Source organism: Ochotona curzoniae, unplaced genomic scaffold, assembly GCF_017591425.1.
Source record: "Ochotona curzoniae isolate NIBS_2020 unplaced genomic scaffold, NIBS_Ocur_1.0 contig_4501, whole genome shotgun sequence".
NCBI lineage: Eukaryota > Metazoa > Chordata > Mammalia > Lagomorpha > Ochotonidae > Ochotona > Ochotona curzoniae.
Window position 1 is genome coordinate 2,958,021 of NW_024466307.1, and position 27,616 is coordinate 2,985,636.

At 46.7% G+C, this 27,616-nt stretch overlaps 1 protein-coding gene across 1 annotated transcript in view; it reads left to right on the forward strand.

Annotated features, from left to right (window-relative positions):
• Positions 1-27,616, forward strand: part of ATG10 (autophagy related 10) — a 150,654-nt gene that overhangs the window by 97,472 nt on the left and 25,566 nt on the right. The window contains exon 5 of the mRNA XM_040985995.1: positions 10,402-10,499. Coding sequence (XP_040841929.1) covers positions 10,402-10,499 — 98 coding nt within the window. The remainder of the gene's footprint in view (positions 1-10,401; positions 10,500-27,616) is intronic.

A 27,616-nucleotide genomic window follows, 5' to 3' on the forward strand; every position in this document is an offset into this window, starting at 1 on the left:
AAAAATTATGTAACTAATACAAATATATTCAACCTGAACAGTGCAAATAGTAGAGGAGATGTAATGAGAACTATTTGTTGAACCATGTAAATGTTTGAAACATTATGGACAATTAAGATGGAGTAGGATGCCGGGTTAGAACATGGGCTAGGAATAGAATCACATTGAAAATCAAGCCCACATTTTAAAAAGGTACCAACTAGAAATGCTAAAGAAATCAAACTGCAGAGACAGGGTTAGCTGCAATGTTTAACCTCTGTTAGTATAAAACATCACACGAAGAAACAGCGACAGATTCTAACTGGGTCCTGAGGAGCCTTGGGAGAGGACATGAGGCAGACTGACCTTCTGGAGCGCTGTCTGAAACATCCGCTTCCTGAGTGCCTGCTGTGTGCATAACTGGGATGCTCGCCGGTCTGCTTTTAAAAGATGCTGGAGAGAGCACCACCCAGCCCAGAGCTCGCTGATTGCTTTTCTCATTCGGGTCCTCAAGTCTGCGTGTGGAATGCTGAACTGAGAAGGTAGAGATTGCATTCCTCAAATGGCTGCTCCAAGAGCAGTAGGTTCCTGTCCTGGGGTTCTGAGGCTTGAGGGAAAGCCAAGTGTCCAAATTGCTGACCCCTGGGGTATCAGACCCAGAAGTTGGCATCCAAACCCCGGAGGATTTTGTACAGGATTCACAGTTTGGCATTGTCTGCAGAGCCAGCAATGTAAAGCCATAGTCAGCCAACAGGTGGTCCTCATCACTCCTGATCAGTAGGGTGAGTGGGGAATGGCGTTGGATGTCCTGTGCTATTTCCCTTGGGACATTTTCTAAACCAGAGGTTCCTCAAGAAAGTCTTACATGCACTTCTGCTGGTTAATGTTTACTTAAATTGGAATTTAGCGCATCACTTTCATTATTACAAGTTTATTCACATAGTGGTTAAGCAGTTCAAAAATTGTTCCTTTGTGTGTTATTGGTCATTATCTCACAAATCAGACTGTAGCATTCATAAGATTTATCATGTGCTTGAAAACCCATTTTTAAACTCAGAAATGTAGATAAATATATAAAACAGTCTAAAAGCTTGGACTGATAATCCATAAAAAAAGATTCACTTATTTATTTGAAAGGCAGAAATACAACTATTGTGCAAATAGCCACAATGGCTGGGGCTGAGCCAAGCAGAAGGCAGGTGCAAGACCCAAACGCTGAGCCATCTGCTGCTGCTTTCCCAGGCACAGTAGTGAGGAGGTGGTTGGAAGTGGAGCTGAAAGGGTGCCCACATGGAATGCTGCTGTTAGTGGCTTAATTTGCTGGACCACGATGCCAGCCTCATGGAATAATAATTATGAAAGTAGAAGATTATTAAACAAAACTTTAAAATCATCTATTTGTAACGTACTAGCTAGGTACACTTCATTGGATAGTCACTTGAACCTGACCATGATAAAACAGGAAAGGACTTACTAAGCTTTGCTAGAACACAGCATCAGTTGAAGGCAGCAGAATGACGAGGAAGTAAAACACCTGCTTCTGCTTGATTTCAGTGGTGGAAATTGGGTTCTGCCTTCCAGTTCACCAGGGGATTTTCCTCCTAACCTTGGAATTATGTTTGGAAACCAAGAAGTCATATGTCCCTTGTCTGCATCTGCCTAATGCACTAGATGTATGTGTCAAGTTTGCTATGTAAGCACAAAACATTGATTCAATGAATTTTCTATCACGATTGCTCAATCTCGGTTCTTAGTAAGAATTGTGCTAATTGCTCCAGAGATTGTATTGACCTTGCATGCATCCATTCACTTGAAAATCTGTATGCCCACGGCATGAAGGTGTTTCTAGAATATCCAGATGAGTAGAGGAAATCCAGAGTACAGGATGCCCCCTGAAGCTCAGTGAGGGAAACAGCCAGGTCTGAAGTTTCCTGTAACAGGTAGAAAAGCTCGGCTCAGGATGCTGGGATGACCTTAGGGGGGTGATCCATCAGGGCTTTGCCTGGATGTGGGTCTGTCCAGGAAGTGATAGCAGAAGGGGAAGGCCAGGTCCAGGAAGAGTAGGAGAGGTAGGTCTAACTCCTGACGCTCCTGCAGGCTGGGCAGCTGTGGGCGACTCTACCAGGAGCAGCGGACAAAGTGACAGGCCAGGATCTGAATACGGCCTCGATTCCTAACTCTGCTGCTTGTAACCGTATGACCTTGGGCAAGTTACTGCGTTTTTCTATTTCTTTTATCCTCTGGGGAAAAAAATAAGGTAAAGATAACATGTTTCCGAGTTCTGGGGATTGTGTTGTGGGTTTATGCGAGTATAAAAGTTTGTTATATAAATGCAAAACTGACATGACATGAGGCCAGCCACTCTGCTGCTCTCATCCTCACTGGCTTATTTATGTTGATGTTGGCAGTGGTGTTGGAAGACAGGAACCGTCATTATCCCTATGCCTAGACATAAAAGCTGAGTGCACAGAGGACCAAGTGATTTGTCCAAGGGTACACAGGAAAACTGTGGCGTTGGGTTTCAAATGCTATAGCTTTCTTTCTTTTTTTTTTTTCCTAGTTGAATGTTGACTGAATATTACTATCATTCAAATGAGAGTCAAAATTCAAGAAACCTGAATTATACTGATTAATGGAGTCTAGCATTGTGGCATACTGGGTTAAGCGACTGCCTGCAACACTGGCATCCCATGTATGGGCAGCAGTTTGATTCCCGGCCATTCCACTTCCAATCTAGCTCCATGATAATGTACATAGGAAAGCAGTGGGAGATGGTCTAAATCGCTGGGCCCCACACCCACGCGGGAAGCCTAGATAAAACTCCTGGTTCCTGGATTCCACTGGACCCAGCCTGACTGCTGTGGGCAGTGAACCAACAGGTGGAAGATTTCTCTCTATGTGTCTCTACCCCTACCTCTCACTGTGAAACTCTGCCTTTCAGATAAATCTTTAGAAACTTAACTGACTACGGGCCCGGCGCGATGGCGCAGTGGTTAAGGTCCTTGCCTTGTACGCCTGGATCCCATATGGGCGCCAGTTCTAATCCCGGCCGCTCCACTTCCCAAAAGCAGTTGAGGATGACCCAAAGCCTTGGGACCCTGCACCCGCATGGGAGACCCAGAAGAGGCTCCTGGCTTCAGACCGGCATAGCATCGGCCCGTTGCGCTCACTTGGGGAGTGAATCATCGGACGGAAGATCTTCCTCTCTGTCCCTCCTCTCTGTATATCTGCCTTTCCAATAAAAATAAAATAAATCTTTAAAAAAAAAAAGAAACTTAACTGACTAGATCTGAACATATATTTTTATAAAGTGAAGTTGCCATAAGCCGTATATTTGGAATTTCCATTTCACTTTTTTTAGATTAACAAAAATGTAGATGTTAAGGTATTTGTAGAAAGAAGTATAAGTTACAGCAGTCGCCAGGGTAGTGGCTGAGGTGGCTGCCAGGACCCAGAACACGTTTTGTATCACAGTGCGATTTTCTCACTGAGATGAAGACACCTGTTGTCCCTTGGTGGAGCATCATCTCTGCCTCAGCTTGCAGTGACATGAATCTTTATATTTCATAGCCCTGTTGAAGACAGTGTGTCAAAAATGGCATTTTGTTATGAAAAATCCATTTCCCCCTTTTTTATTTCCAGTGGCCACATCCAGAAGATTATTGTTAAACCTGTGCTGAATAATTTATTCCCTGTCTAATCTTCATTTAGGAGTTCAGAAACTTTGGCCAAGTGACACACAATGAGGATAAAGTGACTTCCGTGAGCTTTTGCTGAAGTTAGGTGGTGCTCGTGGGATGGCTCATGCTGCCATTGGATTCATGAAGACTAATAGCCCTGAGAAATCTAATTTAGAAAGCTGCACATGTTGAGTAATATATAGATTACTTGACATGTGGGTTATTATTCAATTGAGAGATTTTTATGTGAAAATGTTCAATTAAAGGCCACTGGCAGTTTCTGAAGATTGTTCCTTTTTTAATTATTCCGTCCTCACCTAGTGTGTCCTCCTGTGCCACTGACACTGGCAGATAGGACATTCCAGTAGCTTCAATGGGTACCGCATCCCAGACGCACGCGTGCATAGTAGGCACTTAGTGACCTCAGTTTACTGCACTCACTTGCCAGGCTGCAGCTGGAATTATTCTGGCTTCTACTTCAATTTGTCAAGTATTTGGGGGATTTTACCGAGCTCCTCGGCCTCAGTGTGATTAATGAGATTTCTAAGCAGTTGGAATTGGTGCCATCGAGTATCTTGTGTCTGAGACGAGGGAGTTGTTGATTGAGTATGCTTACGTCTCCTCTGACTGAGGCCAGGCAGAAAAAAAATAGGCCCTCTGGGCTGAGCGCACAGTTCGTGACCGAAGATGCTATGGGCTAAACATGCAAGCAGATAATCGTGTGTTCCGTGCACTTCTCCCGGGGCTCATTTATGTGCCCACTTTAAATTTCCAGCTAAACCTGTGGGTCTACATGTTTTATAAACACGACAGGCAGACATGTGCAAAATGATTCCAGTTTCCATGCGATGGGCACGGGTTCGTTGTGAAGAAAAGGGCCATTCGGGGAAGCAGAAGTTCATGGAAAGTAGCTACCATGAGGAAAATGCACGCATCTCATTTCATTTTGTACCCAAACTATGCCCCACCAACTCTGGCCTCATGGGCTTGACAGCTGGGCACACCTTCAAGGTAAATGCCTTCCCGGGCCTGTGTTGCCCTTCAGCTAGCCGCAGTGGTCCCCGCAGGCCACTTGCCTTGCCTGGACCCTGTGCTGTGTGCGGCTGTGGCCTCAGCGCTGGTCCCCATCTTGCGCCACCTTCAGGGCCAGCCTCAGCTGTACCACCCTGCTGCTGGACACCAGGGGACCAAGCATTCAAGGCTCCTGCCCAAAGGAAGGCCTGTAGTCAACCGGTACATAAAGTGAAATAACACCAGAGAACGTCGTGCCCGTGAAGGCGGCAGGTGTGTGGGCAGGTGTGCACCATCCACCAGCTCCGGGTCAGGGCACGTCACTGGGCTGCTGAAGACTGTACTGATTTGTTTCAAAAGGCAGCAAAATAGAGGAGCAAGTCATCAGGATCTCAAGTCAGGCAATGTTAAAAAAAAATTAGTTTTATTATCTATTTGAAAGGCAGAGTTAGAGAAAGCTCTTCCATCTGCTGGTTTACTCCCCACATGACCTGAATAGCGCAGAACTCGAATTTCCCACGAGGATGGCAGGGGCCCAGACCTGGGCCGTCTTCTGCTTTCCTGGCCTGATCAGCAGGGAGCTGCTTAGGAAGTGGAGCAGCTGAGACCCAAAGCAGAGCTCAGGTATGTTGCTGACATCACAGGCAGTTGCTGAACTTATTATGCCACAGAGCCAGTCCAGTAATATTTTTGCAACTGTGACGCCTACCACACAAGCAAAGAAAAAGTAGATAAATTGGATTTTATTAAAATTAAAAACTTTTGTCTTTCAAAGGATACCATCAGCAAAGTAAAAGAGCCCACAAAAATGGAGAAAATACTTGCAAATGAATACATCTGATAAGAGACTTGCATCTAAAATATCAAGAACTTTTATGTTTCTATAATAAGACAAAGACCCAATTTAAGAGGGCAAATCTGAGCAGGCATTTAGCTCAGAAGGCAATATGGCACAAGTGTGTGTGGATTTGCTCAATGTCACTTATAAGGCAAAATGCAAATCAAAACCACCAGATAGGGCCCGGCGGTGTGGTCTAGTGGCTAAAGTCCTTGCCTTGAACACGCTAGGATCTCATATGGGCGCCGGTTCTAATCCCGGCAGCTCCACTTCCCATCCAGCTCCCTGCCTGTGGCCTGGGAAAGCAGTCGAGGATGGCCCAAAGTCTTGGGACCCTGCACCCGCGTGGGAGACCTGGAATGAAGTTTCTGGTTCCCGGCTTCAGATTGGCGCAGCACCGGCCGTTGCAGTCACTTGGGGAGTGAATCATTGGACGGAAGATCTTCCTCTCTGTCTCTCCTCCTCTCTGTATATCTGACCTTGTAATAAAAATAAATAAATCTTTTTAAAAAATAATAATATAAACAAAACCACCAGATAGTTCTTCATGCCTACTAGGTTAGCGATAATTAAAAAGAGAGATATTGCCAGGCGTGGGGGAAGGACACAGATAAATTAGAGCCCTCTCTAGCTTTGGTAAAATGTGAGACAGGGCTGTACTTTGAAAGAACAGTCTGATGGTTCCTCTGAAGTTTAATCAGAGTTACTTTGTAGCCCATTTCTACCAGTGCCGGGTATGCCCTCCAAAGAAAGGAAAAGACTGGCCACGCAAACATTCCCACGGGAGAGTTCACAGAACCCTGTGACTCAGGCCCCAAAGTGGAAAAAAAGCAGATGTCCGCAGATGTCCACCAGTTGATGAGTGGGTAGGCAAGGTATTCATTTCTGTCCAACACTATGGACAGAAATGAAGGGTCCGACTCCCACTGCAACGTGGAGGAGCCTTGAATGTTCTAGAGAGGGCTGAGTTGAAGGTTGCACAACCCTGCATACAAAATATACCAGTAAAGCTCTTCCTTAAGAACAGGAAGTTGAGTGTTCAGGGCATGCAAGCACCGCTGACTCCTGCCAGCTGTGGGTCTCCCCGCAGGGGTCCCTGCCTCTGAAACAGTCCTCCTTCACCCCTCAGGCGTCCACAGAGCCTGTGCCTCTGGTGCTGGCTCCCAAGTCAGTTTCTCAGGTGAGCCCACCCCCTGCAGGCATCCCTCGTCCCCCGTCCACCCTGCACATCACCTCCTAGCACACTGTACCACTCATGAATGAATGAGGTGCATTGTTATGGTAGCTGTCCACCAGCTAGAATGGAACCCACGAGAAAGCAGCCATCAGTGTTGGGTCACGGAGGCTTGGGACAACGCTTGGCATATCAGAAGAGCCAAATAAGTGCCTGCTTCTCAAACTAACTCCTGGTCTCCTTACCCTGGGGAAGAGTCCTGACGTGGCGAGATACTAGTTCTTCTGAACTAGAATTAAAACAGTTATTTTTCACTTTGACTTAGTGATTCCACTCTGGGGAATTTATCAAAAGGAAATAATTCAAAGGCAGAAATGTTGCTGTGGCTTACTGTGTGGCTTGCTTTGCTCCGGGTCGTGTTTCAAAGCCAGGAATAATTTAAGTGACCAACAACAGAAGAGCATGTAGGAAGCTATAGTGCACCATCTTAGCACAGTATTACATGGCCAGTAACATCATAAGGATGTCTTGTTATGCATGTGGGAAAGGTTTAATATGTCCGCGCTCTTCCATTCTGTTACCTGAGCAACACCTTATTAACCAGTTATTATGCACTGGGTCTGAGCCAGGTGCTGGGATACACCCAGGTGTGAGAATGGTCCACACTCCTGCCTCTCCCAAGCTTGCCTCAGTGGTTGGAAACAGCAGGATGTGGCAATCACAGGATGACGCCGCATCACTCCAGAGAACGATGGACTGAGGGCAGAGAGTGTGTGAGTTTGTGCGAGAGTGTTGGGGACAGTTACTCCCCGGGCTTATGCACTGACAAGAAGGGTGAATGAAGTTGGGTCTGCTGGCCTGGGCCAGAGGGCCTGAGGTGTTTGGGGTTTGTTCCCTGGCGGGAGGAGCACCCAAGAATGGCCTTCAGCAGAGAACTTAGACTGGATCCACTGGACTCCCACATGGCAGAGACCTTGGACAGAGGATGGCCGAAGGTTGCTTCTGGAGGTCACCTCTGTGCGGGGGGAGAGGAGAGAGCAGACAGTAGAATGAGGGTCTGTATTTTTCATCACTAGGTCCAAGGCTGACAGATGGAGACTGAGTCGAGCTGTCCTGTGCAGCACCAGGTGGGTGGAGAACCAGCACAGTGAAGTGTCAACGTGGGGCGTTTGGCAGTGCTTCATTCCCCCTAAAAAAATATTTTCTTTACTACAATTCTTTGGATCATTACAGTCAAGGGGTATGGAGAAATGCATTCCTACTAATTACTTGTTTTGATTAAGTGACATAAAAATGTCCTGAATAGGGCCCAGCACGGTAGCCTAGCAGCTAAAGTCCTCACCTTGCACACTCTGGGATCCCATGTGGTTACTGGTTCTAATCCCGGCAGCCCCGCTTCCCATCCAGCTCCCTTCTTGTGGCCTGAGAAAACAGTTGAAAATGGCCCAAAGCCTTGGTACCGGGCACCCGTGTGGAGACCTGGAAGAGCTCCGGGATCCTGGTGCATCTCTCGCCATTGTGGCCGCTTGGGGAGTGAATCAACGCACAGAAGATCTTCCTCTCTGACTCTCCTCCTCTCTGATTTTCCAATACAAATAAATAAATCTTTTAAAAATATCCTGGGGCCCGGCGCGGTGGCGCATGTGGTTAAAGGTCCTCGCCTTGCACGCCCAGGATCCCATATGGGCGCCGGTTCTAATCCCGGCAGCCCCGCTTCCCTTCCAGCTCCCTGCCTGTGGCCTGGGAAAGCAGTCGAGGACGGCCCAAGGCTTTGGGACCCTGCACCCGCGTGGGAGACCCCGAAGAGGCTCCTGGCTTCGGATTGGCATAGTATCAGCCCGTTGCGCTCACTTGGGGAGTGAATCATCGGACGGAAGATCTTCCTCTCTGTCTCTCCTCTCTGTATATCCGCCTTTCCAATGAAAAAATAATAAAAATAAATCTTTAAAAAAAAATATCCTGAATACTAATATTATGGTATCTTCATAATCTAGAAAAAAAAACAACTACGGAAAAATTCTTTGTCACAAGTGATAACGTGTGGTCGGTCGGCTCTGACATCTGCCTGTGCTGCTACTTGGTTTCTTCTAACTTGGACGTGTAAAGATGATGTTAAAAGCATGCCAGCTTCTCACCATCTGACAGAGAACTCCTTACGCCTTAACTGCCGCTTGCAGCCGCTGTACACACACTGTGCATATTGTGAACATGTACAGCACTTGTCCTAACAGAGTTTGGCCCTGCGGTGTCAGTGTGATCAGAAAACAATATAACAGAGACACCGAAGGGAGCGTGTGTCTAACTTGTAGCTAAACATGACATTCAAATGTTAATTGGATGAATAAATCTTGTTCATTTTACAGACATGGAAATGTCAATGAAATAAAACTATTTATCACAAGATAATGGTCTCCTGCCACCAGATAAATGCCAAGTTGAAGATACTTATTGAAAATGTATCAAAATATTCTATTGCTATTTATTGAAAATAAAGGTTGAGGAAAAGTTCAGCCTTTCAGGTCAAACACGAGAAATGCCGCGCTTATTCTATTAGTGTATTATTATATCAAAGACAGTTCGCACAGTATAGAAACAGGAAGGTCCTCAGACGTGTCTAGAAACAAGTGTAGCTTGAGGAGGTGACTGGTGTCGTGGCATGGGAGCGTTTGCCGAGCTCTCGCAGTGCGCCTGGCACCCGTCCTGGGAGGTCTCGCTGCTGCCCGTTCCCTGAGAACCAACACTGGGAGAGCAGCGTCGCTCTCACCTCACACATAAGGTTAAAAGCAAAATAATTTGTACTTGCACACAGGGTAAGGCAAACAAGCATGATTGGTTTCTTCCTTGGAGTTCTGTGACGTCTTACATCACTGTGGATGCCACGGATGTGTTTGCAGTCTGTTTAGGGACAAGCGTGCACGCGGGGTCTGAGGGACTCGGTAGCTCTAACTGGACGGAGTGTGGTTGGAAGTTCCACTTCCTTTTCTCAACGAGGCTGTTTCCTCTTTGCTTATCTCGTGTGCAGCTGGCTGACACAGTGGTCTTCATGAGGTGCGTGTTGGATGGATGTGGGTAGATAACTGAAACTGCTTAATTCAACAGAAGGGGTATTGTTGGCAGGCCCGGGCACCGCAGCCCCTCTCTCCACCTGCCTTACACGCTGGCTGTGAATGTCTCCCCCTTCCGGCCTAGCGGAGAACAACAGCAACCTCTGGTCCTTAGATCCATTCCGTGTGGTGGTCTCCCGGATAGATGGCAGGCTGCTTAGCAGGAGTTGTGTGTTTTCCTTTCCTGTGTTCTCCAGGGTACCCGTCAGGGCGATTTGGACATTGCAGATAGTGACCGAGTAGAGGAAGTGTGCAAATGAGCTCTTTGTTCCAAAGACCGGAGAGCTGCTTAGAGCGTCCTGGGAGGGTGGAGGTCTCTTCCTGGTCCTCTTACTTACACATGTAGCTGTCAGTTCTCTCAAACACATTTGGGTTTCGCTTATTATTTTTAAAAATTTGCTGCAGGCAATGAATGAGTGGATAATTTAACTGTTAACTAGTTGCAAACGAAAAAATATGAGTGCTTAAATTCCCTGCAGGAAGGAAATGGGAATCTAGCTAACACTGTTCTGATGCAGACACTCCTAGGATTTGCTCTACTGTGGATTCTTCTGGTAGCGTGAGGTGGGAATCTGGCCCAGGTGCTAACCTGTTCTTTCGTGTGCTCTTTCACAGACGGGAGACCTCTGACCCTGGAGGACATCTGGGAAGGAGTGCACCAGTGCTACCGGGCCCGGCTGCTGCAAGCGCCGTGGGACGCCATCACTCAGCAGGTGAGGGTGCTCTGGGCTGAGTCCACAGGGCTCTCTGTCCCCCAGCTCTCTGTCTGCGCACACAGGGCTTCTGTCCCCCAGCTCTCTGCGCACACAGGGCTTCTGTCCCCCAGCTCTCTGTCTGCGCACACAGGGCCCTCCCCTGCTTCTCTCTGTCTGTGCACCCAGGGCCCTCCCCTGCTTCTCTCTTTCTGTGCACCCAGGGCTCTCCCCTGCTTCTCTGTCTGCGTGCACCCAGGGCCCTCCCCTGCTTCTCTCTGTCTGTGCACCCAGGGCCCTCCCCTGCTTCTCTGTCTGCGTGCACACAGGGCCCTCCCCTGCTTCTTTCTGTGTCTAGTTCTTGCTTCCACACTCCTTCCCATCTCACTCCCCATCACCGCTACTGAACAGTGGCTTTCATACCAAACTCCCGGTTTAGTTTCCTTATGCAGCACCCTGTAACTTTCCAACACAGTGCTTCGCACAGTCCTCACCATAGAGCAGGTGCTCCATGAAAATGTGGTCATCAAAGGAAAACTAGAGGCAGAAGCCAAGTTGGCACACAGATGGTGGGTGGAGGGGGGAGCTTGTACTGCCCGTGACGCTTAGCTGTGTCGCTCATGGGTACATTTACCAAAAGAGAGAGAGAGAATAACAAACTTTGAGTAATAATAGGTCTGCAGTAGTGATTTACAAAAGTAGAGAAAATAGACCTGCTAGTCATGTAAGCCGCTGTTACTGCCTCCCTAAAATCAGTTCATTATTGTAGGAATTAAAAATCTCATCACCTTGCCACCCATCACAATCTCCTTGAAAATCATTTTTACTTATGTCACATATCTTCTTTTTTCAAGCCTCTGTTGTAAGAGCCTTGTTTAAAAATGACTTCACTAGCTCTGATGTGTCTGATCGTAAACCTCCCATCACTGTGACGTTCCCCAGCCTGTGAGAGGCACTTTTTAAAAAATGTATTTATTTTTTATTGGAAAGGAAGATATACACAGAGGAGGAAAGATAGAGAGGAAGATTTTCTGTCTGATGATTCACTCCCCGAGCGGCTGCAATGGCCAGAACTGAGCCAATCTAAAGCCAGGAACCTGGAGCCTCTTCCGGGTCTCCCATGTGGGTGCAGGGTCCCACGGCCTTGGGCCGTCCTCTGCTGCTTTAGAACTGGCACTCATATGGGATCCTGGCATGTGCAAGGTGAGGACTCTAGCCGCTAGGCTATAGCACCAGGGCCCAGAGGCACTTCTTTAACATCAAATGCAAATGACCATTTTTTAGGTTATCCTTGAGGATAAGGCCAGCTTTAAGTATGATGATCTGCCTGCCCTGCCCACTATCGCCCACCGAACTCCCCTGGGCGCTGATAAATCCTTTCATGCCTGATCACTTTTCCTCCGCTCCTGCCCTGCGCTCACATCCTAACCCAATCCTAAATGCTGGATTGCCAGGACATTTCACAAAACCAGTAGAAAAATGGAAATAGGCAACAAGTTTATTTTGGTGCAAAAGAATGTATGAGGGATCTTAAAAACAAATCATGGGGCCCAATGCAGTAGCCTAGTGCCGAAATCCTTGCCTTGCATGCGCCAGATTCCATATGGGCGCCGGTTCTAATCCCGGCAGCCCCACTTCCCATCCAGCTCCCTACTTGTGGCCTGGGAAGACAGTAGAGGAAGGCCCAAAGCCTTGGGACCCCTAACCCTCATCGGAGACCCGGAAGAGGCTCCTGGCTCCTGGCTTCGGATTGGCACAGCTCTAGCCATTGCATCCGCTTGGGGAGTGAATCATCAGATGAAAGATCTTCCTCTCTGTCTCTCCTCCTCTGTGTTTATATTCCTTTCCAATAAAGAAAAAATAAATCTTTTTTTAAACGTATACCAAGGTGAGTACTGAGAATTTTAACATCCCATGTCTCACAAATAATCTCAAATTCCAAAGAGGTATACTGTCGGGTCCCGGGATGTAGACACTGCAGGGTTTGGTGGGAAGGTTCAAGGAGACAGCAAGGCAAGAGGAAGAGTGTCAAAGGCAGACAGCGTGTCCGGAACAGGTGCTTCCCCTCAGCATTCTCACCTTCTCAGGGATGCTTCCATGACGCTCTGGGGTGCAGTTCCTACCTGCTGTCTCTCTCTCCGGTTCCTAATCTGCTCAGTCCAGTGGAGGGCGTGATTCCTGTGGTTTTAATTTCACATGTCTGTACAAGGCACAACATTTTTAACTCATCCGTGTCTTCGTTTCCTGATTTGATATTGCTAGCGGATTTCTTTCCACTGATAAACATTCTAAGTTGCTAACCAAAGGAACCCATCTGTACGTTGATGGTTTCTAATAGAATTGCCCAATGTCTTTCACTTGGTAGGCACTGAAATGTTAGACAGGCTATTCAGGGACCATCTTTTTCTTCATATGCCATGGTGTTACAGGGGAGAACTCTTTGAAAGTTCTTGTCTTCACATGAGAAAGAATTCAGATTGAGCTGGAGAGCGGTGATGAGCCAAGTAGCTAGGTTTGATGAGGCTGGACCACCCGTCAGGACAGCTGGGCATCCCTCCGGACGGAAGTCAGGTGTTCAGGCTGGTGGAGAGAATACATCTGACATGGCGAAGGGAGCTGAGCTGAGAGCTGAAAGAAGTCTCAGAAAGGGCTCAGCGCGCACAGTGTTCAGACTGTGGATTAGACGGGGAGGGCGTCAGGGCTTCCTGCCACTTCTCCCTCCACCCCTTCTCACAGGCGGAGTTAGCTGGGTGTGAAGTAAGTCACATTCCTCCCAAGGTTAATGACTTCACTGAGTCAGATCTGGGAGCCAGCAGTGCAGCAGCAAGCATGCTTCTGGGGGACCATCCTGTGGGGAGAGCACTGGCAGGCTTTGGGGTGTAAGGCAGTGGGCTGCCTCTGAGTTACTAACCTGCTCCCCCTGCTCCTTAGGCTCCTGTTACACTGCCAGGCTTGTCTGTCTTCCTCCCTGGCCCTGGTATGGCGCTCTCCCTGTAGGCATTGCTGCGTCTGCCCACTGAGACTCGGGCTCTTCCTAAGAGGGATGTTCGGAAGAATCCGATTAGCACAGAGCTGTGAGATCCAGGTGATCTTTTGGAATGTGTGTGATTAGGATTTGAAGCTTTAGAACTGCCGATCATAGTACGTGTCTAGGCAGTAGGGACTTACACAAGGGGAACTTGTCCATGGTCATTGTGCTGCTTGGCATTTGAAAGTCATTGTCAGTGTTTCCTTTGGGGGTCTTGGCGTGTAATCCCAGATTGGTTGGTGTGTCTGTGTTTTTATCCTCTTCTTTGTGATCCTTGAGGAGTATGTCTTCATTTTTCTCAGACCCCCACGTGGAGAAAAAACAGAATGTGCTCAGAGAGGGAGCCGGATAGTGTGAGAGTGCTGGGGAGATGGACAGTGCTGCGGAGATGGGCTGTCGGGACAGTGCTGCGGAGATGGGCTGTCGGGACAGCGCTGGGGAGATGGGCTGTCGGGACAGCGCTGGGGAGATGGGCTGCCGGGGCATTGCTGGGGAGATGGACAGTGCTGGGGAGATGGGCTGCCGGGGCATTGCTGGGGAGATGGGCTGCCGGGACAGCGCTGGGGAGATGGACTGTCGGGACAGCGCTGGGGAGATGGGCTGCCAGGACAGTGCTGATGGCGAATCAGAGCTGCCGACTTGCAGTTAACTAACGATCATTAGCTGGCAGCCGGTTAATGGCAATAATATCCTGTCCTCCAAAATGACTTAAAAACAACAGCAGCCCTTGCATAACGGAGAAGCATTTCACTTCATATTCAGGCCTGGCTGTGCGCACGGTTTGTGGCTCTTCATGTCTGGTAATCACACTTGTGTTTGCCTCCCCTCTGTCTTGATGATGAGACAGGCACCCTCTCTGAAGACAGGCCACTCATGCATCTCATGCATTCGATTATGGTGATTATTGACCTGCTCTGTCCAGCATCACGAGCAGCTGTTATCTCACAGGAAGTGAACAGGTGCCTCGGCTGGATATGCCTACCCTGGTGCAGCACATTACAAAAACAGCCACTGGAAAGGGAGGCTCTATGCTTTAGGCAAAGTGGCTGTGATCATGTCAGGGGCTAAGGAAGAAAGCATTCCTTCAATGTATGTGAAGATGTATGTGTTTGTGTGTGTGGGTGAGCAGCAGTCAGATAAGCAATTTTTAAAAAAGATTTATGTATTTTTATTTGAAAGTCAGATATGAACAGAGGAGGAGAGACAGAGAGGAAAATCTTCCATCCTCCAATTCATTCCCCAAGTGGCCACAACAGCCGGAGCTGAACTGGTCCAAAGCCAGGTGCCTCCTCCGAGTCTCTCATGTGGGTGCAGGGTCCCAAGGCCTTGGGCCGTCCTCTGCTGCTTTCCCAGGCCACAGGCAGGGAGCTGGATGGGAAGTGGGGCTGCCGGGACATGAACCGGTGCCCATATGGGATCCCAGTGTGTGCAAGCTGAGGACTTTAGCTGCTAGGCTATGCCGCCGGGCCCTGTCTTACAGTATTATAACTCTGTTGTCACAACTCAAATTGCTAAAATGTCTCAGTATCTTTAAATAATTTATGCTTAAATATCAACAGTTTATAAATTTTTACATATTTTTAAATTAGAATCCAAACAAATTTTGTATCTTACGTTGGTCAACATCTCTTAAGACTGTTTTTTAATGTAATTAGTTAAGGATTTATTTTTATTTGAAAGGCAGATTTAGAGAGATCTTTCACTGGTTGACTCATTCTCCAAGTGGCCATAATGGCCAAAGCTGAGCCAATCTGATCTGAAGCCAGGAGACAGGAGTTTCCTCGGGTCTCAACATGTGTGCAAGGACCCGGAGAGCTGGGCTGTCCTCTGCCGCCTTCCCAGGCCGTAGCAGGGAGCTGGATTGGAAGTGGGACAGCCGGGGCATGCTGTGCTTACAGGTGAGCCACTGTGCCGGCCACCGAGACTTTAAATCCTTATGGTTTCTTGTCCTTCCCTCCCTTCTTTTACTGGTGACTTTTTGGTGCATGTCTGCAGTCATTTTGAAGTCTGGATGTTTGGCTTTTGCTAATTGAATCTTTTTGGTGATGTTTGGTGTATTTCTCCCTGTAGTTTTTATGAACTTGGAGTTGGCTCTTGAGACTGGATCACATCTACAATTTCTTTCTTTTTTTTTTTTAACATGAATATAAAGTAGGTTTTTCTGGGTAAGCACGGTATGTCTCGTTTTTGTATGTGTGTGATGTTAGTAGTCACTGATGATTACTGATATTATTATCTAGGCCCATTAATCCCATGTTCCAAAATGGTGCTGTTGTAATTCTGTCATTCCTTATTCGTTAGTTAAGATTCTGTAGTGTGAGGGTTTGCTCTCACCAGCTAACCTGTGTGGGGTACGCATCCCTAAGGAAAGCAGGGTGACGCTGGATTCTTTCTCTTTTGGCTGTAGCTTTTAAGATAATGAGTTGCATTCTAGTGTCTTCACGGGGTGACCAGGAGTATTTTCTGTTTTTCATTGTGGTGATTGTCATTGTTGATGTTTGGTGTGCCTTGTCTCTGGTCAGTTAAAATCTCTTTAAGTGGCTCCAGAGTTATTCCAATGCAAGCCACGCAGCTCCAGTGACCTCCTGGCTCCCTGGGATAATGAAGGACACGCACAGGGTGTGCAGTTTCTGCCCAGACTTGGGGTCAGCCACAGACCACGTTTGGCTGGTTCTTTTGGGAAATACTAGGGTCTTTCTGTGGATGCTGAGGCCAGAGAGTCGATTGAACCCCACTAACCATCTGCCTGAACTCTGACACGCTGCCGAAGTCTCTGACATCGACATAGGCTCAGTAGGAAGACCATACAGATCAAATGTGTCAAACACTTTCCACATTGCACAGTGCATAATTAAAAGTAGACATGTCTCCCGGCAGACGCAGTTCCTGTGGCGATTTCCTGTTGGTAATCATTAAACTGGGTCAAATTTAGGTTCTGATCCATCTCTCCTTTTCGTCTTGGATTGATGCTAAACTGAGCTAGAGCCGGATGCATCTGTCCCAGAGTCTGCTTGCTTGCTCTGTAGCTCCCTCTTCAGCTCCTGAACATTTGCATTGCAAAACTTCATCCTGAATTGTATTAGAGAATATTTGCTTTTGTAGGCTGTCTTCCCTAAAAATATTAAAATATGTATGCATTTATATACATATACATTTATATATTTGAAAGTCAGACTTACGGAGAGAGAAAGAGAGAGATTGAGATATTCCAGATGCTGGTTCACTCCCCGGAGGGCCACAGTGATCAAGGCGGAGGCAGGCCAGGCCCAGGCACTTGGGCGCTTATCCACGTGTCCCACATGGGTGGCCGGGGCCAACACCCTTTGACCATCTTCTGCTGTTTCTCCAGGCCAATTACAGGTTATGAGCTAGATGGACAGTGGAGCAGCCAGGACATGAACTGGCACCATATGGTTATAGGCAGCAGCTTAATCTGATTTGCCACAGCACTGACCATGCATTAAAGTATTAAAACTTGCATTTCATAACTGAATTGCTATAAAGATGTCCCTCTCTATAGCCTGTGTTTGGGGCTGTAGTTCTGACACAGCGACTTAAACAACCGCTTGTGACATTGGCACCCCATGTCCGAGTGCTGATTCAAGTCCCAGCTGTTTCACTTAATGCACCTTGGATGGCAGCAGCAGATGGCCCGGGTGCTTGGGCTCCTTGCCAGCTAGGTGGGAGATGAGGATGCAGTTTGTGCTTGCAGGCTGTAGCCTGGCCAGGACCTGGCTTTGACGGGCACTGGAGGAGTAAACCAGTGAACAGAAGATTCTCTCTGTTCTCCTCTTCCTTTCTCTCTTTCCCTCTCCACTTCTGTTGCTATGCTTTTCCGGTGAATAAATAAATCTTTTAAAAATGCCCTTTGTCCTAAAATACATATATATTGTTTACATCAATTAGAGCTTTTTATGGGTTCCTGAAGCTAGAATGGCCATAGGCACAGTGCAGTAGATAGGGCCTCCTCTGTCACCCGCTTGAGCTGACCCACTGCCCCATCCTTTGCTGCGCTACAGCCGGCACGGATCCTGCGGGCAGCTGTCTTCGGGCTGCTCCCATCGGGCTGGTCTGGCTCTCCTTCCGCTTTACTGCTCTTACAGGTACTCACAGGGAGGCTTCTCCCCAGGAGACCTGGCAGCACTAGACCCACCTGTCGCGTCTTTGCACGTGTGTGCACGCACGCCTGCGGGGTGGCCTTGTCACCAGTGCCTTCCCTGCCAGCCCCTGCTTGACTTCCCAACGCTGCAAGGAGAGAGAGTTTTGTGCAAAAACTCAGCCTATATCTTAATCCTTAAACATATTCAGTTTTAACACCTGAACTGCATGCTTTAAATTTGGAAACCAAGACTTTTTTTCTCTCGTTTCCATATGCCTGGGGAAGGCGGGCGCAAGCAAAGGAATCGGGTTGCGGGATTGAAAGTGGGAAGAAACTCCCTGGCTGTTTTGCTCGTTTGGTCCCATCACGCGAGAAGCAGGGGCAGCGTGTGTAGGAGTGGCAGAGGAGGGGCGTGGGCGCTCCATGCAGGGCATGTGTGCAAGGGCACGGAGTTCATTTCGAAGGCTTTAGCATGGCTGAGACCTGCAAAAATACACGGATTAGTTTTTGAGCTTCACTTCCTTTCATGACAAATTTCTCTGAGCAAGGAGAACACATACCCATCCACCCAGAGAACAAAACTCTTGAGGGGCTTTCGGGGACTAGATGGCGTTCTCTCAGTGAGGCTCAGGAAGCTGTGGGTAAGGATTCGTGGATAATGAGCCTTGATAGGTTGCCTGGTGATTTATAATGATGGCTGCTAAACTGATGATTTAATTGCGCTTCCTCTAGTCATAATCCTAAGTGCGCCAGTGAAGTCCCAGTGATTGGCTTGCTTTTGAACCCGGTCTCCCTGGAGTCTTTAGACATCCCTTTAACACAACATCCGATAACTGACTTTTAACGGCTCCTATTTTAAATAATACAAATCAATTAAAACACACAGCTGTTTAACAAAACTTCCCTATGTGGGTGTAGGTCTCCGTGGGTATTTCCTGATGGCTCATAACGACATCAATTCAGTGCACCTGGAAGGATCTGCATGGACTGGAAGTGGCTTAATTCTTAAATGACAAGGAAATTATGGATGGTGGTGGCTGCTGCCACCGCACAGCGGCTGCTGTCACCACACAGCGGCTGCCAGCTCCCGGCCACTGCTGCCATGGTGGAGCCGGCCACTGCTGCCACGGTTGGGCTTGTTTGAATGGGGCTGCGAGTGATCTGTGGTTGTTTTCCCTGTGATTCGCAGATAAATTCTTGGATCTGAGTTTGAGGATGTGAATTCTGATTGTCAAGTCACTTGAGGGAACTGGTATTGTAACTTAGTGGGCATCCTGGGAACTGGCCTGGATCATGGCTGCTCCACTTCCGATCCAGTTCCCTGCTGAAGGCCTGAGAACAGCAGTTGGGGGTGGCTCTCTTGCCACCCGTATGGAAGCCACATGACCACTGGGATGAAGCTAGCCGATGGAAGAGATCTGTCTCCTCTCTCTTTCTGCTCTCCCCCTGTAACTCTTTCAAGTAAGATAAATACATCTGTTTCAAATAAATAAATATGCCACATGAGCAGACAGGGTGATGGCAGCGCAGTAGCTGTCCCCGTGACACAGGCCCGTGATGGAAACCTTCAGCGTGCTGCGGGCCCTGGTGGAGCTGCAACACCGGGCTGCACTTGTCGCCTTGCGGGGCTCCAGCGTGCTGTCCTCCTCACTCCCCTGGGAAGGTCAGTACTGGTCACTGCTGTCTGACCCCTCCACGTGAAGTGCTGGTGGCGTGCTGCTGCCGTGGGGACACACGCCGTCGGGCACTGCGCAGTCCCACATGCATTTGCCAACCCAGAGTGCCTGCTCTCATTCAGGCCCTGCTCTCTCTTGTTGAGCGATCTCTCTTGAAAGATGTCTTTCCCCAAACAAGAGAGGATTGTGTTGGCTCTTTACACTTTCCTTACATCAAGAGATATGTGAAACTTCTTTCTCATTGTTTTTGGCTGGGTAATATTTCTCAAAAATTTTTTTCAGCTGTAAATATAGAATATGGAAAATCATACCTACAGACTGGAATGCCCCTTAGGCATTTGTGTAACATTATTTTCTCATCCAGCTTTTACTGCCTCACCAATTTGCTAAGTAAGGGTTCAAGTTCATCTAAGTAGAAAGGGGAAGAAAATATATTATTTGGCTCCTGCCTTATTAATTTCTAAGGAGTTTTGTATTATGCCATTTAAAAAAGTATATTTACTTATTTGTGTATATTTGAAAAGCAAAGCAAATGAGAGAGACAGTGGGAGAGAGACTGAACCTGCCCATTCTCTCTTCCAACGGCTCCTACAGTCAGAGCGTGGCCGGCTGAGGCCGGGAGCCAGCAAGGCCTTTGGGTCTCCCCGGCTGGTGGCAGGGTCACAGACACTTTAGTCACTACTGCTGCTGCCCAACGTGCGTTAGCAGGAGGCTGGATCTAAGGTGAAGTCAGGCTGGAAGCCAGGGCCCTTGGACATGCGAGGCAGGCATCCACGTGCTTCGGCCCCGAACCACAATACCTTCGTTTCTGCCATGTCCATGGGAGTCCTGAACACCAAGTTCAGCAGGGTGTGCTCCTTGGAAATAAAGGGAACAGATGGACATATTCGAGTTTTGTTTTCCTTAAGTTGTAGTTTATTTCAGTGTAAGCTTATTTCAGTAAGGACAAGAGGCTGAACAGTTTCTTCTTATTTTTGTGTCCAGCTAAGCAGAACATGACTTACCTTTCGCCATCTACATTCCACTTTTGACTTAACACATGCCTTGGATGCATACACAGGCCTCCTTGAAAGAATTTTACCTCATTCCATTGATCTTTGGAATTTTTATTCCTAAGAAAGGAGCAGCTTATAAATATAAAAATAAAATACCATTTTGAATATTTAATAATTAATTTTAATATTACTCATCTTAGCACATTTCATTTTGATAATTACCTACCATCAATTTTTAATTTTTAATAAACATCACAGTCCTCAAACTTTGAATCTGAGGGATATTTATAGTCTCATTTGCAGAGTTTGAGAAAGAGGCAAATCGTGGGTCAAGCAGCAGCCCCGAGCAGGCCGTGAGCCCTGGAGCCCGTGGCTGTGCCGCAAACTGGCCTGCTGGGCTGGGAGGTGCCCCGGACAGGCTGTGTGCTCCCTAGGGAAGCTCCTATTGGCTTTATTTGGATCCAGTGGCTGCTATACACACGTATTCTGCATGGCAGTTATTGTATGTTTTGCTGCATCGTGCCTCCTGCTGCCTCCTGCTTCTTTTCCATGCCAGCTGCTGCATTTCCTGTGTGGCACCTGAACTCTTGACATCAGCAAAAGAACTGGCCGATAATTGGAGCTAATGCCAAAACTGCTCAGCTATGTGCGTGAATATTGTTGTTGTCCTATTGATGGCTGATGCTGTTTTCTTCAGAATGTTAATTCAAGTCTCCTTTCTGCTGTCCAACCTAACCTCCACAAACATTTCAGTGTGATGTAATGGCAAGGTTTACTTTCACTGTAATCACCAAAACATGATAAAAACCAAATGATGAATGAGGAAAGAAGACCTAGGGAGTTCCTTAATCTTTGTAGAGCAATAAATGGACACTTAAAGACAATTAAAGACATTGCTTTGGTCCTGTGGGAGAAAGTGAACAACTCTGTCAAGAATGAAAAATGTTGGGCCTGGCCCTATAGCCCAGCGGCTAAAGTCCTCACCTTGAACGCGCCAGGATCCCATAACAGGGCCGGTTCTAATCCCGGCAGCTCCACTTCCCATCTAGCTCTCTGCTTGTCACCTGGGAAAGCACTCGAGGATGGTCCAAAGCCTTGGGATCCTGCACTTCTGTGTGAGACCTGGAGGAAATTCCTGGCTCCTGGCTTCAGATCGGTGCAGCACTGGCCATTGCGGCCACTTGGGGAGTGAATCATCAGATGAAAGATCTTCCTCTCTGTGTATCTGACTTTGCAATAGAAAAAAAAATAAATAAATCTTTTAAAAAATGACAAATGTGTTGTTGGAAGGATCTTCTGAAGTTCATGTGCTTTAATGGATTCTTGTATTTTAATTCCATTTTCCCTAAACTTTTTGAAGTACTTTTGTATTAAGTTCTAGGCAGATCCTTTTGCAAATACAGGGAAAAATAGTGGTCTCCTTTACAGCTAGACCCCACTTGTGCTGGCTGTAGATGAGGGGTGGGGTGTTCCTTTGTCCCTGAGAGAGACAGACCGAGAGAGTGTGAGCTAGCTGTGTGGCAGTTGCAGCAGCATGCACTCTGTGTGGGTGAATACTGGAATGATCCTTCCTTTGCGGTTAACATTCAGCCTGCAGAAGCATTTAGGATGCTCTGAAATGTTTTTGGATTTGATTAGTTTTGGTCTGGGTGTGTGCTCCACAGTTCATCATGTTCACCTCTTTTCCCTGTTACCTCCTGCCTTGTTAATTTCACATATTTATTTGCCTACCTGTCTTCATAACACACTTGAATCTGCCTATCCGTAAGACACAAAGAAAGAGTGTAGAGATTCAGTATAAAGATGAATGCTTGCATCCCAGTACATGTCTTGGACTGTACTCAAATGAAGACGGTATCATCTGGACTTAAAATCTTTTTATAGCCATTATGGTTTTTGACTTAACAAGTAGTGTATTGGAACAGACATTCAGCATGGCAGTTGGGATGCCAGTTAGAGACCGATGTTGGGGCATGGCAGCTAAAGCTGCCACCACTGAGGCTGGTATCCCACATGGATGCCAGGTCATGTCTCGGCTTCTCCACTTGGCAATCCAGCTCCCTGCTGATGGCCTGGGGAAAGCTGTGAAAGGATGGCCCAGGTGTTGGCTGCCCTGCCACCCATGCGAAAGACCTGAGTGAAGCCCCTGACTCCTGGCTTTATCTTAGCCCAGCCCTGGCCATTGTGGCTGACTAGGGAGCGGACTAATGGATGGAAGATCATCTTCCTCCCTCACACACAGCGTGTGTGTGTGTGTATGTTCCCCCTCCACTGTAACTCTGACTTTGGATGCCACTTAGAATGCCCACATCCCACACAGGAGTGCTGGAGTGTGACTCTCAGCTGTACTCCTGACGAGCTTCATGCCAACACAGAGCCTGAGGGTCACCATGATGGCTCAAGGCCTCGAGTTCCTGCCACATGCTTGGAGGACCTTGTTGGGTCCCCATCTGCTGGCTTCAACCCTCTGGCTGTCACAGGTATCGGGAGGTGGGAGCTTGCTCTCTCTGCCTCTGTCTTTCTCTTATTCTACTGTATGCAATGCCCAAAGAGTTTTTGGGATAAATTCTTGGAAATGAAATAGTGAATTCATGCCATTTGCTTAAACAAGCTTTTAAAAGATTTATTTATTTTTATTGGAAAGGCAGACTTACAGAAAGAAGGAGAGAAAGAGCTTCCAATTGCTGGTTTACTTCTCAAAAGACTATAATGGCTGGAGTTGAGCTGATCAGAAGCCAGGAGCTTCTTTTGGGTCCCCCACATGTTCAGGGCCCTAAGGTTGTTCCATCCTCCGTTGTTTCTCCAAGGCACAAGCAGGGAGCTGGATGGGAAGTGGAGCAGTCAGGACGTGAACCAGTGCCCATATGAGGTGCTGGCACTCGCAGATGGAGGATTAGGTGATTGAGCCGTCACTTCGGACCTCACATTTGCTATGTAAAGGTTTTGTTATGTTTTCCCATGTTACTCTCAGAAAGAGTCACTGCTTCCCCTCGGTGTGTTCTGAGGCCCGTGTCCCTGCGCTCCGACTGACCGAGGTCGTCATCACTCCTCTAACATATTACAGTCTGATGTCAGCCCGGCTTGAGATTGGAGCCTTACACACGCTACCTCCCACTGACGTGACTGAGGTAGCGGAAGTGCAGGGTTTTCTTGCGTTTGATTGTGCATGCAGTGAGGCATCGGGGCAGTTGCCTTTGTGTGAGTCAGTCAGGCTGTGGTTTTTGCTCACGGAGTCGCTGCCAGGCGGGCAGGGGCTTTGCTTTCAAAACTTCATTAGATTTGCACAAACACAATTGAGCATGACTTGGTGGAAGCCTTTAGGTCCTGCCCCGTTAAGCATCGAGTCAGGGTCTTGGGTTGAGTTATCAGTTATTCTGATAGAAAGAATATGTTAAATAAAGCCCTGTGTGAGTGGGTCTGTCAGGATGAGGTACCCTGAATATACCACGTCCCACATCCACCAAGTTAAAAAAAAAAGCCTGGCACTTTGAATACCTTTATCATATCCATTTGGCTCCTGAAGCACCGTCTCTAGAAATAGTTTGAACTGCTCATGTTTGAGTTGCTCCTCTTGGCAGTGATTGCCTGCTAGATTAATCGACTCTTTAAAAAGACTAGATCATTACCCTAAGGAGAGTATTTTGTTGTCAGCTACTCACTTATTTTTAAGAAAAACAAAAACTCTGTGAAATTGTTTGGAAATGTTCAAGTCTTGGGCAGAATGTACCTCTATTGTGTTAACATCTTATAAGCAGAATTTATCTTGTCTAGCAGCTGTTCCAGCAATAGTAGCAAATGTTAGGGGATTACTGGACGTTCTTCTGTATAGTGAAGTATAAACTCTGGATACTCTGAAGATCTCGAGACTGCTCTGCATGTGTCAGAGAAAGGCAAAGTGAGATCCAGGGAGGCCAAGCAAGCTGCTGGAGCTCTCACATCTGTGAAACAGCCAGGCCAGAGACAAAAGGGTCTGACCATTGTGCTGATTTGCAACAGTTTAATTTAATTCACTTAGTACCTGCCATAGATTCCATAACAATACACATAAATATTGGGAGCAAAAACTAATGTAAAAAAGATGGGATGCCAATAGATGAAATAAATAAGTACAGTAAGCTAGACAATGACAGGTTATGAAAAAAAATGAAGTAGATGAGGTCCACAGCATAGGTGACTGGAAGAGAAAAGACCCTTTGGAAGCATGCCGTAGTTTAACAGCACAGAAAGCCCTGTGAAAGGCCCCGAGAGGGTGTGAGCAGAAGTCTGAAGAAGCAGAAGAGATCTGGGGTCTTGGATGCCCAGGTGACCTGGAACTGTGGCCAGTATGACTGTAGCCAGTTATATACGCTAAATTTTCATGTAATTGTAGTATCTCAGGGCTATTAATTGTACTGCTGAGTGCTTTGTTATCTAAATAGTTTATTATTTCACCATTCAGATGCTTCTGTCAGCCACTGGGAATTGCCTTTTGCTTATGATCTGAGATCTGGGTCATATTTTATTCTTTATCACGTGACTATCCCTTTGGCAAGCACTGTATATCTGAAAGATGATCCTTTCAATGCTGCCTTGGTGTGCTGGCCACGCATCAAGTCTCCATTGACGCTTGGATCTGTTTCTGAGCTCTCTGTTGCTTCAGTCGCCTGTCCTATGCCAGTACTATACTACCTTTACTATTGTGGCTTGATGCGCAGTAGAGGCAGTTCTTAACTTGGATCCTTTTCTTACCTGTGGTCTGCTCCTGTAGCTTCCACTTGAAGTTTCTAAGAGGCTTGTCAGTTGCACAAAGACATGCTGAGATTGTGGTGTTACCTTGAATCTGGAGGTCAGTTTGAGGAGTTGGAAAGTTTTGTAATGCTGATTTTTCCCATCTATGAATATGGTATATCCTCCCATTAATTCAATTCTCTTAAAACTTGTATATTGCTTTATGGCACTCTACTTGCTAAATTGACAGACGCTTTGTGTGTCTTGTCACCCTCTTGTTCTGTACTGACCTACCTGCATTGCTGATTGGAAGTAGTGACATGGGCCTTCTTAGCTCATTTCCAAGTTCAGAGGGACAGCTTTCAGTTTTCTTAAGAATGAGCATTGGGTTTCTGTATCTGACTAAGGAGCTGTCCTCCTGCTCCTAGTTATTGTTTTTAAGATGTTTATTTTTAGTCAAATGGCTTATTGGCATCTTTTGTGATAATCAAATTATCTTTTTTCTGTTTTTGCTTTGTTAAGTTCCAGATGGTCCAATGTGCATATTTTAAAGATTTGTTTATTTTTATTGGAAAGGCAGATATACAGAGAAAAGGAGAGACAAAGATCTTCCATCTGCTGGTTCACTCCCCAAGTGGCTGATCTGAAACCAGAAGCCAGGAGCTTCTTCTGGGTCTCCCATGTAGGTGCAGGGTCCCAAGGTTTTGGGTTTTTCTCCACTGCTTTCTCAGACCACAAACAGGGAGCTAGATAGAAAGTGGAGCAACTGGGATATGAACTGGCCCCCCTATGGGATCCCTGTGCATACAAGGCAAGGATTTAGCCACTAGACCATCACATGGGCCCATTTTTGCTTTTTTTTTTTTCTGTGTGATCAGTTATACTGATTGAGTTCCGGGTGTTAAGTCAGTCCTTGTGTTCCTGGCAGTGGGTGGGGCGGTCAGAGAAGGAATCCAACTTTGTTATAATACAGCATTCTTTCATTATATTGCTAGATTTTGTTTGCTGATATTTTGCGTAGGACAGATTCACCCATGTTCCTAAGAGGAACTGTCCTGTTTCTTTCCCTTTATCACCCTTGTTATTTTGAGTTATACAGCATATGTTACCTTCATAAAATGAGTTGGGAAGAGATTCTCGTTTTCATCTCTCCAGAGAAATCTATGTTTGTTTGTGTTATTCTTCTTTAAATGTTTGGGAGAATTAATCAGTGAAGCCATCCAGGTCTGGAGTTTCCTTCAAGGGAAGATTTTTAATAACAAAATTGATTTTTCTAATAGGTAGGCACTCTCTAGCTATCTATCTAATGGTGATTTTTTCATAGACGATCTTCCTTTTTTTCTTTCTGGCTGCCTTTAGATTAAGTTCTTAATTTTTCTTCCCCACCTGCTGTCATATCTTGCTAGACTCAACATTTGTGCCAGGCTCCAAGTTTAACTGCTGAAACTTATGAATGCTGGAAGTGATGGTGTTTGAAGTTGCTGTCTTTGGGGTGATTTGGTCACAGGGGCAGAGCCATGGTGATGGACTTAGTGACACTTTCTCCGTGTCAGGGTGGATGACAACCCCGCCCCCGCCCCTGCCTGGACCACTGAACAGGAAATATTTCCTCCCCAGACTCCAGCTTCCCTGTGCCTTCATCTTGGACTTGCCAGTTTCTAGAATGTGCAAACCACTTCCTCTTCCGAGTCACCCAGTCCAGGATATTTTGGGTAGAGCAGCATGAATGAACTAAGACATGCATCTGTGTACTGCAGACTGTGCAAGTAGGGCTCACCTTGAGATTCTTGGTTCCCTTTGAATTTATGGCGTGGTGTTTCCACTGTTTAGCTGCGGGTTCATAGCCATTTTCTTGTTGCACACGTTGCTTGTGCTCCAGTCTGAAGCCTCTCTTCCTGTGACTCGCATTACGAGTGCTGAGACTTGTCCAGCTCGGTTCATGGCTGCTCACCATTGCTGTCTCTCCGCACCTGTTCGTTATTCTGGAATTTTTTTTTTCTGACCATCTTCCAATTTCATCTTTGTTAATCTACTGTGAAAACTTTATGTTGAAGTCTAAGTTTGAGCTATAGTATTTTGAAGTTCCTATTTTCCTGTTTGTAATTTTGGTTCCCTTTACAGATCGGGTGCTAGGTGCCCCATCACTCACACAGGAGTAAGTTCCTGGTGTTCCACAGCACAGTGGGGGACGTAGCTCACAGTAACCTATCACAGGTCTGCTGAGCAAACGGAAGCTTGGAGCTTCGAGGCTGCACTCATCAAGTAATGATAAAGAGATGGAAACACCAGTTACGCTGGCTTCATTAGGGCACATTGTATGCATTGATTGAAATGCCACACTATACTCCATAAATATGTCCAATTGTTATTCATCAGTTATTTTTTTAATGATTATTTTTAGACTAGGAATTGTCGACCCACCTGTTTGGGTTTTCACACATTGAATATATGTGTGCACAGTATATAATGTGTAAATTAAGATAATTTAAAAAAATTTTTAATTCCGATTCTTTACCAAAATTCTCAAGCTCGTCTTAAGCATAATGGAAGTTTGAACTTCATGTCTTGTAACTCCTTTGTCTGGGTTTTGTGGGATTTTAGTAATATCCCATTTTTTTTCTCTTGAGCTTTGG